The sequence below is a fragment of the Podarcis gaigeae genome (genome assembly GCF_964106915.1).
Source record: "Podarcis gaigeae genome assembly, chromosome: 12".
NCBI classification, from domain to species: domain Eukaryota; kingdom Metazoa; phylum Chordata; class Lepidosauria; order Squamata; family Lacertidae; genus Podarcis; species Podarcis gaigeae.
Window position 1 is genome coordinate 24392767 of NC_139688.1, and position 12138 is coordinate 24404904.

General features: G+C 37.5%; 1 protein-coding gene across 10 annotated transcripts in view; it reads right to left on the bottom strand.

The window, feature by feature from the left end:
* Nucleotides 1-1949: 1949 nt before the first annotated feature.
* Nucleotides 1950-12138, bottom strand: part of CACNB2 (calcium voltage-gated channel auxiliary subunit beta 2) — a 130041-nt gene continuing 119852 nt past the window's right edge. For all 10 annotated transcript variants that reach the window (XM_083704878.1, XM_083704879.1, XM_083704876.1 and 7 more), the window contains 4 exons: nucleotides 7006-7157; nucleotides 6374-6469; nucleotides 5459-5644; nucleotides 1950-4020 (listed from right to left, as the gene is read on the bottom strand). In XM_083704878.1, the coding sequence (XP_083561004.1) occupies nucleotides 3541-4020; nucleotides 5459-5644; nucleotides 6374-6469; nucleotides 7006-7157 (914 nt within the window). In that variant the 3' untranslated portion in view covers nucleotides 1950-3540. The remainder of the gene's footprint in view (nucleotides 4021-5458; nucleotides 5645-6373; nucleotides 6470-7005; nucleotides 7158-12138) is intronic.

Genomic DNA, 12138 nt, shown 5'->3' on the forward strand with positions numbered 1-12138 from the left:
AAAACAAAAGCAACCCCCCCCCCAAATCCCCATTAAAAATGCCATGAAGTGCTAATCAGCCATAGGCCTGGTCACAAAGAAACGTTTTCACCTGGCACCTAACGGTATGCAGTGAAGGCGCCAGGCGAGACTCTTTGGGGGAAGGATTCCACTAAGTGCCTGTGCCAAGTGCCCCTTACCATACTTACCCCTACCCTGAATGACTAACTGGGGAGCTTCTGCTCTTTCCAGCTCTCCTCCCACAGCTTTCAGTTAAAAAACAAACAAACAACCCTCTCCAAGGTTAAAAACACGTAAGTTAAAAAGCTTTTAGTATTCAGCACAAATCCTGATTATTAGGGCAAAGGGCATTTGCCATTTTACAATGCTGTAAATAAAGCAAAGTTGTATATGCATAGCACTTTCTTCAATGTATAGCACTTTCTTCATCTGAGTGTTTTAATATTGATTTGATTATTTAAAAACCCTGTTGTATTCTGCCTGAATGTCAGGTTCTTGGTGAGCAGCTTCGTAACAGAAAAACGACCCATCACTTTGCAAGAAGTACAAGGCCAGCCTACCTCTTCTCTTTCTCTTAAGAGTAATTGAGGAAAACACATTATGGATAGGGTTATTAAGTACCAAATAGTAATCATTAAAAGATTATGAGCTATAGTACTCAGCCTTGACACCAATAGATTTGTTAGAATTCATCAGTTTGCTAATAGTGCATACTATGAAGAAATGAATAAACATTGGATTGCATCTAAACCAAGTTAGTTGTACTTAAATCCCATTTAAATCAATGAGACAAGCTAGTTGTCACCTTTAAGACCTATTGATTTCAATGGAAACTAACATAGCAATCTTATATACTTCTATTCAAAAGTGTCATTGAGATCAGTTGAATTGCATCCATATAAATGAATAGAATTGCAGTCCAAATGAACTATCTGAATCAAACCCATTGAGTTTCCAGTTCCAACTGGACAATTACAACGTTCATAGCTTTATATGGAAGCTTGTTGCAGAAGCTGAAGAATTTGAAATCCTGCCAAAGTGTTGCAAAGATTAACTTTAAGTAGAACAAATCCTGCAGCAATAAAGAATGGGCTTTAAAAGCCAGATTCAAAGTATTAAGAGTAATGACTATAGTCAGGGAAGTGGGGGGTAGGGCTTTAGAATATTGGGAATTTGAGCAGAAATACAACAAATAGTGAGAAGCCCCCCACCAAGGAATCATGGGTGGAGAGGTGGGAATACTCTCCCTAATTAGAAAGTGTCTACAGAGCTCTGGGATAAATAGCTTCCTGTTCACCTAACCCTGGACATTGGCAGTCTAGCATTATATTGTAATTGCCTCATAGTACTGTAGTAGTGTGTGTGTGTGTGTGTGTGTGTGTGTGTGAGAGAGAGAGAGAGAGAGAGAGAGAGAGAGAGAGTTGCCGATTCCTGAGTTCCTTCTAATTCTTCGAGTCCTATTAAAGTCTCATAGCGCAGCAGTTACCCATTAGCTAAGTACTGCAGCTTCCGTTTTTCAAAAGCCAAGCCATGTACCCCATATTATTGACAATTTTTATTTCTCTTTGGTAGTTTTTGTTATTTGAATGGTGCCACAGACCCCCTGGGTGGATTACACTGACCCCCCGATTTGGAACCACTGTCCACAAGAATGATGTGAATGTCTTTCCCACTGGGTATTCTGGAACTTGTTCCAGTCCCCAGCACATAAATTGTGTGTGTGGAGCACCTGTCTCCATTACCGCCTTCCCTTTTCCGACTGTATTAACTCGCTCTCATTACAAGTATACTAGCTGTACAGGGCAAACCTGAAATTCAGTTTGGAGGCTTGCTTGCTTCTGTCAGGAAGTTACAATAGCCTTTTAGGAACTTGCTAGAGGCTAAAATCCAGAGGCAAGTGTCGGAAGGCCATGTTAACCAGGATACAGAGATTGTCAAATATAGGAAAGTGGAGAAGCTACAAAAATTTATTTTCCAACAAAATAACTCTCCACAAGCAGTGTAAACTTTTCTTACTAAAACAAATACTCTAAAACACAAAAAGATTTTACATTTCCAGTGAAACACTCAGTCACATTTGCCTGTGTTTTTTACTTTCCTGGATCCTCAACGAAGAGCCAGCAGATTGATGCTTTCCCAATTACCTGTAGACATAAACTTCCTCATGTTGCTTGCCTGCAATTTGGACCTTTAGAGTTGCAGACAGAAGGAAAACCCTTACTCATTTTTGGAATAATTACATTCTCGGGACCAACTGATGTGGTATGATTCAGCCCCAATTGCCATATTTAGCTGCTCAAATGAGTTCTCTGCTGCCATGGCCAGTGTGGTGCTTGAAATCTAAGCCTGGGAGATCATGTGGTCCTTTGATAAGAGGGCGTATTGAAAGGGTGGGAATCCCTTTTCATGAAAGTACAATTAAGGATTTCCTGACATTGTACTGCATGTGTGTACAAATCGTAATACCTGAGCAGCTAAAGGTGGAAATTATGGTTGATTCATAACATATGGGTTGCCTATAGAGTCTTCTGTGTACCCTTCACAAGCACTCCTGTCATAAATTGTTTTACACACAAACACACACTTGCACAATGTCAAATGTGGCCTATCAAGTTGACAAGAAAAAACGTTATCTGTGTGCTCACTGCAATTAGTGTGTCCTGTTTAGAGCATTTATAGTGTCACATTATTTTTGCTGTAGATTTAAAAATGCAAAAATGATTTTAAGTTTGCAAGGACAATCCAACCTTTTATCCTAATGTATTCCTATTTACACTAAATATAAGCTTTCTGCTACTGAAGAAAGTGAGTCTAGAGTGAACCTTGTTAACAAATTTCCTGAATGAGGCTAGTTCCAGTTGCCAGTAATTCAAAAGCAAATCTGCTGACTTGGCATTAGGACTTTAAACAGTGTGGTCAATCTTATATAAGAAGGTGTTTGCAGAAATAACATTTATAAACTGTCTATACAGTACACAGTACCAGTACATAGAAAAGAGATTTTGACTTTTATGATCCCCTGTGTGTAAGGCAAAACTGAATTCTGTCTCCAAATGTAGTCCACTAGAAGTACAATCAACAGAAAGTGGCTCTCAAATCAATGGCAAATCAGGTGCCTAACAATTAAAAAAAATCAAAACAGATGAGAGCTTCAGTTTTGGATGTGCTGATTTTGGCTTGCGGAAAAACATGGGAAGTTAATAAACACCAATTGTATTTTGTCTGAAAACACTAACAACACCTTGATGACAACAGATATTGTTCAAGTGGCAGCTACCAAAAACGACTTTGGGGGGAGAAAAGCTTGGTACAACACCAGGGACTTCGCAGTTGTACTATGCCAATGTGTTATAGCACTAATCAAAATGAATATTCTATTTCATGCTATTGCTGTGATAGCAACAGCAATTTTTTTTTTTAAAGCAGCATACAGGATACCACATGTTCTGCAATGAAAACCCAGATTTGTTCTTTTTAAAAAGGGAGTGGGGTGGGGCTTTGTCATACACAACTTCAAAAGAAAGACAAAACTGCCAAACGTTATTGGTGACTGTACACCTGTCGCTTCCATTCTGCTGTATCATTACGTTTTTTAGATATCACTTCCCCATCTTTGTCACAATACTGGTCCCTTGATTTATGACGGCTACGCTGCTTGTTGCCTTCATTATGGTCCAGCTCTCGGTCCTTTTCCTTTGAGCGAAGCCTTGATTCTCGGTGCCTGTGATCACTGCTCCCATGGGACTCATCCCTGTGACTGTGATCTTGATGAGAATCATTGTGTTCATGAGAATAATCCTCCTTTGGCTCTACGTATGCTGAATCTCTGCTGTCTTGTGTTTCCGAGTCAAAAGTTTCTTGTCTAGGCAGGCCACGACTAGTTCCACTACGATGGTTATGGCCTGAAGTGGAAGAGCGGTGTTGAGATTTCCTGGTGGGTTCGGCCCGTGCTGCTTCTTCAGCTTGGGAACCAGTTCGTTCAGGGGCTGATTGTTCATTCCTCTGATCTCCTTGAGAGCCCTAATTAATACAACAGAGTTGTAATTTCACACTGGCAAATATTGAGCAGAAAACGCCTCATAAACCAGTAATGTCATGATCCTTAAACTGCTAAGCAGACATCTTTTTCACAATGCTATTCCACAGTAAGCTGTCTGAAGTCAACCTATGGCTAACAACTATAGTCAAATCTAGGAATACAAGAATTGGAACTTTTACTGGAGATACTGCTTTATAATACAAGTGAACCTTCATGCCACAAAGAAACCAAAGTTAGTTTCGCTTTATTTTCAGTTAGGCCCTGAGCTCTGGTGATCATATCAACTTTCAGAACATTTTGATTAGCCCTACCTCCCAGCACAGACACACCACATGGAAAATAAAGAGCAGATCTGGCAATGAGGTGGGTGAATCAGGCATGAGATAAACCTGAAAGATTTTTGAAAGCAGACATCACCGCAAAAAAGATCAATAGCAAACCACAGAATGTAGGTGAATCGAGTTTTCATTTTAAAAACAGGATACTGTCCTTAAAATAAAAATTATTCAGAGGTTCAAGCTTGATAGCACTTGTATTATAACACCAATAATATCACTGCTGTAGTGTTTTTTAAGGCACTTAAGCTTTTAAGTCCTACACAGGCATACTAGGGAGTAAGCCCCACTGAATTCAGCAGAACTTACTTCTGAGTAAACATGTTTGGATTGTGTTGTAAGTGCATTCTAGTTGTGGCAAGATGTCTTTTTAAATTGCCAATTTATTTTTGCAGAAGGGTTGAACTTTGCCACAAAAAACAAAAACAGAGTGAAATTATTGTTTCAATTTCCTAGCACATTAGTGAAAACAGAAGTGAAAATTACCAAGCATAATCAAACCTAATCTTCATCAGCACAATGTTTTGAAATCACTGAAAAATGAACAGTTTTGATTAATCATCTTAACTTGCATCATTTTTTTTACAATTTTCACAAAATCACTTAAAAGCAAATTCAAAAGATTTAGCTACTCCTAATGTAATGCTCATACTTAAGATATTATCCTAAATATTACAATTTCATTTTTTATTACAAAACTAGAGTTAAGGCAAGAGCAGAACTCTTTTGATGTTTTCTACAGTCATAACTCCTAGAAAAAGTACTTCTACTTAACCTTATATAGACTACTTTTGGTTATTAATTCAATAAAGCCAGAACTGGGGGCTTTGCTTTAGGCTGGAATCTGGCTGTTGTAAATTGCACAACCTGTCTCCATTTTCAGATATTTTACTTATTTTAGGCTGAAATGGAACAGCTCATCTTTCAGCTGCATCGGATCTGAAAGCTGAGAGGACACCTGTGATCTTTTAATACTGGGAATTAGATCCATTTTTGTAACAAACAGCCACCACAGTGCATGTACACAGCAGGGACTCTTGAAGGAAAGCCTTAAAACCAAATGGCATCCAAAAAATACCTTTACCTGCAAATTAACATTTGGGCCTGGGTTGATAGGAAGAGTGGCGGTTGCCAGTGTGCGAGTGAGAAGCTCATTAGGAGGGTGGCTGCTAGCAGGGTGTGTGGCCTTCCAATAAGCTTCCAAATAGTCAGCCAGGTGCTCGCAAGCATCTTCAAGCTGATTCTCGTCCAGAATCACATCAAACATTTCCTGGAAATGATTAATTCAGTCAAAACAATGCAAAATAAATAAATCATCTAACGCCATAACCAAAGAACTATGGAAAACCATGTTCATAATATTCAAATCATTAAACTCATGTGACACTTAAACTCAGCCAAAGTTTTGCCATACAACACAGAAATTTACTACTATGGGGTGTGGGGAATCACTATTTCCACCATTCTGGTTGAGATTTTGTTTTCATTTAGCAACAGAAAGTAGAAGAGAGAGGTTTTGGCAAGAAGGGAAAACCCATTATTACAACAGAAAGCTAGAAGACCAGGATATAGCACCCAGCATACAATATCCAATACTTGGGTACATAGAGGAAGAGACCGTTGATGTAGGAGTTATTTAGTGGCCTTTTGACCTGGATAAGGAACTGTGCTACATAGTGCTGCATGAACTATTCATCCTCTCAAATCCAGCTGGCTGGGCTATGTTCATGGAACTGTCTTCCAAAAACAGTAATTGCACCAATTGGGAGGATCCTTTCCCACCATTTGATTAACATGGTTATTGCTTTTAGAACAGGTTTTGCATGTGTGTAGATAGCTGAACTGTGGAATAATTAATTACAGAGATTTGTGAACTCATGGCTAGAACTTGCTGCAAAAATGAACACACAGATTTAATTTCAGATCGTTTTCAATCAGCAGAGAAAGAAATGAGTTACAGTTCCACAGCTCTACCCATATAATGTTAAGAATAACTCACTGGAGGGCACTGAGCCAGTTTATCAGCTGCTACCATTTGAACATTAAGGTGCTTCGCCTGAGATTTGCCTCGGGATTTTATCAACCTTTGTAAAACCTGTGGGAAAAGAAGACCACAGTTAAAATATGAAAGAATGAAAATATAACGGAATCAATTTTGAACCATGTAAGAAACAGATTGCATGCATAGATACTGTAATGAGGGAAGTATTTTAAAGCAGGGGCACAGAAAACACTGATCAACTGCAAGGTCGGTCACAGTGGACCAGCAAGCAGCCAGACTGCCTCTTTAAATTCTTTAAAATTAGTTTCTTTTTTGCATTCAGGGCCAGCGATTTCACACTTGTTGCTTGATATTGTGAAGCCAGATCCCATACAAAAGATGTCAATTGTATAAGCCCTTCCTTTGGACTTAGTCAGAAATACGGCGGCAAACTGTACTGTAACTGTCCGCCTCTTCGTGATCCCATAGACCAGAGCACGCCAGGCACTCATTAAATATATTTTACCACACAGTACTTCAGAGATGAAATTCATCAATATTTCCAGCCAACACAAGTATCTCCACACCACAGCATGGGACTGGAAGCAAAGGTTAGGCCAAACGTTGAACTACCAGTGGAAAATATTTACCTTTGGAGAAGTAATCTTTACATACACTATAATGGGAGCCAGAGAGGTTTTACCAAGTTGAGCTGGATGATTAATAGTATCGGCATCAAGTACTACCAGCTGTAACGTCCTTGCTAATTCAAATATTCGTTCAATTTCACTCTGAACTTCAGCTGTGGAAAAGCAAAGAGACACTTGTTTATGGGTAGGTTCATTTTCCACACTCACTCTTTATATAGAACATGATGATTCTGTTTGCTAAAAGGTTGGAGAAGCCTAAATTGCCAACAGGTTATGGCTATTTTAATAACAATCAGGAGCTCTGGGTATACGCATTAGAGAATCTTTCAGAATTTTCATCTCCTGCCCAGTATCTTTGGATACTGGCCTTTCTTCACATTTTCATGCGTGTGGTTAGCCCGATCCAGCGCCGTTCCTGGCACCACCGAGGGCCCAAGAATAAGAGTGGCGTATGAACATTAATCAAACTGAATGCTTTGCACTCATATAGCATACTCTCTAATGGCCATTGCTGCTACCCTAACACTACTGCATGTCAAAATAAAGAGAAATAAAACCACACCTTTCACTATCCCACATTGTAGCTGCCAGTAAACCATCTTCAACTGATAGTAATCAAAGTAATGGGTGACCAAATCCTACTCTCTCTGTTTCTATCAATATTTGTCGTCTTACGCTTCTGTACTGGATTACTTCAACTTTTTAAAAAAATATTTCAATAGGCACTTCTCTTATCTGTCTTTGGCATGTCAATGAAATATACGTGCTAGCTGCCTTGGGAATATCAATGATTTATATAGTTGCAATTTTTTAAAAAATAATGAAATGTATTTACAGTGCTTTCAGCCCTTCCTCAACTGTGTCACTAGTTTTTGTAACATGAACAAAAGAGTCACAAGGTCTTAAGTACAAAGGTTAAAAACATGTCCAGAGATCTGCTGGAAATCAGAAAGAAATGATCAAGAATGGCTTAATAATTCACTAGAAAGGTGTCTCATAATAATTCACTAGAAAGGTAACACTGGACCTTATGGAGCAAAAGCAGTCTCAAAAAGCAGTTCTTTAAAAGTGATTCCATACAAATTTGTGTGTGTGACTAAAGGTCATTGTGCTGGAAGCCTTTTCAAATCAGTGTCAAGGACTGTCAGTTGCTACTTTTTCCTGGAAGAGGGTAAGTATGGGATGGAAGGAAAAGGAGGCCTCCATCCTTGGCCTCAGTCAAAGCATAGTATTCTCAGTGGAGACTGAGCCAGGATACACAAAATGGCAACATTCCAGAGGTTGCCTTATATTTAAAATATTTTTACCCAGTTTTATTTCACATTCAAAGCTGCTCCCTCTTTCATGATGCAAGTCTATTTAAGAGCCAGGAAAGTTCTCCAGATTGCAACTGGGCAGTTGCTATGCTGGCAAGTATGTTTTAGCAGCAAGGTGTTAACATTTATTAAAACTTCAAGCGAGGATTAGCTCTTGGAACTTTCAGCAGGGTTATAGTCTTATAATTTGTAATTACAGTGGCATTTTTGTGATATTTAGGAAGACACAGAATCTCACATGTGGTGGATTGATATTTAATTTTCTGAAGAAGCTGATAAATTGCTACTCGTTTTAATGGCAAACGACCACACAGTTCAGCAAAAGGTGAATTATGATTTCAATGGGAACGTTAAGTACAAATTCTAACTGAAACCAGAGATATTAATACGGCTTAATTTGGGTAGATTGTGGCCTAAATTTGCAAAGGTGTATTTGGAAATATATATATGTTTGACCTTTTCATGTTGTATTTCACAAACTGAGCAGGAACAATTATAGAAAAATACATTAATTTACGAAATATCAAAATATAACATAGGAAATATCTATCCATCTAGGCTAGGAACAGTTTTTTAAGTTCTGAACAAAGGTGGTCCACACTAAATGCCTTAGCCCCAATCCCATCTAGATGCTGGTGGATTGACACCAGCATATTTAATTGGGCTTATATCAGAACTTTGCCTCTAGATATAAGCCACATTTCCTATGAATGGGAATCCCCCCCATATGTAATATATAATATAATATAATATAATATAATATAATATAATATAATATAATATAATATAATATAATAATATAATATAATATATCAAATCTAATCTGACACAATTTCTGGATACTAGGTCCTCTGTACACTTCTACATTTCTATTCTTTATTAACTTCACCAGATTTCACTTCAAACAACTAATGAGATTTAAATATGAGAACCTGCCAGTCAATGAGATGAATGTCTTCCTAAAGAAGGAAGCTATTTAACGGTGTTCAAAAGAGGAAAAAACCCACTGCCTAATAAATAAAAAAGAATTGTACACCAATACTGAACTGTCTTGAGGACAAATTAATTCAGTAAAATAACCCTGCTACTTATCATGATAATGTGCTACATGATAAAATGCTTGACACAAAAATTGCTCCCATGTAAGAAATTTGTGTGAAGCAGTTTTCTCCTTAATGGCTGAAGCCAAAATGGTCCCATCCCATCAGCAACCTGGTCCTGTACTCGGGCTATCAGACTGTGGATCCATTTTGGTAATTTTAGTGAGGTCAAACAGGCGTGCAGTGTGAGGTAAACTTGCTCTTGGAATTTTGAATGCATTGGCTCATGGCATTTTACTGCATTTTGAAAAGCAAAGAAACTGCTATCAAAGACAATGGGCAACAGATTTGTCCATAAATATTTAGTTTAAAATATGGAAGTAGATATGTGAAAGAGGAACACATATTACAAGACAATACTTGACATCAAGAAGATTAAACAAAATATATCCCAACTTCAGTAGTATATGCTGGTGATCTCAAATAGATGTTTTTTTCACATTTTGTGGTCTTGGCACCAAATGAGGTTATATTTGGATAAAGTATTATTAGAGAAGGATAGATTATGGTTTATGAATGACCAAGAAACCCTTTAATATTATTTAGCTATACTAAAGATGTAGTGCTGCATGAAGATTTTAAAGTCAATTCTTAACAGCCCATATGACCATTATGTCAGGTACGGGTAAAAAACAGACCCTCCTGAATTAGAAGCCTGGGTGCTTGAAGTCTGGGACATAGTACATGTTAGTTGATAAAACTAACAAACATAATCAGAGTTAGGGAAGGTAGACAGTGGGAAAATAGTTTTATAGAAAAGTGGAGTTACTTTATATCTTTTTTGGGGATTTGTTTATCTTAACCAGTTATCAAATCAAATAATTCTGTTAATTATAGATATATATATATTTATATCCTATTATTTGAAATTATGCAGAATGATCAATATGCCATTTTAAACCCCCAATTTACTTTTCACAATTTTATTTCAAGTTGCTGGTGGGTGCCTTTCTTGTTTTAACCTGAAAGACTCCATGGTGAGGGCAAAAAGCACTGAATGTATCATGGTCTGACTTCGTCACAGTGCTAAAATCTGAAACCAAGTAGGAGTGCAGTGCTTTCCACTCTCATGATAGAGAATTGTTTGTTTGTTTTCCACAGCTACATGTGGGTGCCACACACACACAATCAACAAGATCATGGGATAGGCAGTGGTGAAACAGCTCCCCGCCTTCCTCAGTTTTGAACTGAAAAATTCCCAAAGGGTGTTTTGGCTCTATTCAAATTTTGTTTGCCTGGAATGTTATTTTTCTTCTCCAAGAGAGAAGATTTTAAAGGTAAAGGTAGATTTTATGGTATAAAAAAATAAAGAACAATATCTTAAAAATAGATTTTTAAGCATTGCTGATTTCTATCCTTGTAACGGTTTCTTCTTCTTCAGTATCATTATTTTGTGAATTATAAGCCAACCCTCTGGTGTTCTGGCCATGAATGATGCAGTATTAAGAGAATTAAGATGGTTGAAAGGTTCATCATACAAATATGTGCAAATTAGCGGTTCTAATCCTTGAAATGGAGAACTCTTGATCAGGGCTGTATTAGGTGTGTGAACTGTTGCTAGATTCATGATCCTCTGAGGCTAAGAACTGGGTTCTGTGTACAATGCAGTAAACAGTTTACTACAAAAATGGCATATTTAAAAAGCAATGGAAACTTTAGTTCCTTATAGTTATAGATTGTAATGCTATTAAGGGCTACCACTATACAATGGATGTAGTTTTCATGCGTACAGTATCTTTTGCTAGAAACAAGGGATGTTGGATGAACACACATCAACTACACATTAGTTAAAATACAATAATTTTTCAAACATTTGGAGGTTGTCTTTTCTAACACAACCGGCATGGCATATATAGCAACAAAACAAGTAAACAAAGCTTCTAAGACAAGATTTTCAAAGCAAAGCTCCTCTAATATACATGAAAGAATGTGTGCATATATTACACAAAGGAGAACTGTTTCTACAAACAGCTGTATACAACTCTTTTTGCACTTGCACATTTACTATCTTAGACTAGTGCAGTACAGATTCTGAGTACACAATTTAGATATCCAATCTTAGTTTTTCTGAGTATTTTCCAGCCAACTGTGACTTGATTTCTGACATTTAAAATCATTGATACCCTCTAGAATAGAGAATTCCATACAGACTACACAAATAACTTGTTTTTACTGTTACAAAACCAGCTATCAGAAAGAGATAGTGGTTTTGTGAGGTGCGATACATCATGAACACAAAGACAAAAGCAAAAATAATTAGCAACCATATATACATACCCAAAACATCTGGAAAGGGAGGGCATTAATGAAGCAAAGAATGGAAAAACCCAAGAAAATCAGGTTCTTGTCCAAAGCATACAGAATGAGATAAGGTTACAACAAAAGCAGCTAGAAATGTAACATACATGGGAACAAACAAGAAAAAGGGGGTTGGAGTCTTGAAACTGACTAAATGAAGCAAAAGCCATAGATTTGGTTCAGCAACTTATACAGATGTCATGTACACACAGACACATATATGGCTACTGGATTTTAACCATGTGTTCCGAGTAAAGCTTCCTTTCTCACACAAATGTAGATTCAAATAACTTTTCAACAGCTATTTGTTCTTGAAACACAACAAACATGCTATGCCCAGAAGGATTTATAAGAGGAAATGCTTGAATTGCTAATGACTTGACATGAACTTGGAATAGTTCTTTTTTAGCTGTGAGACT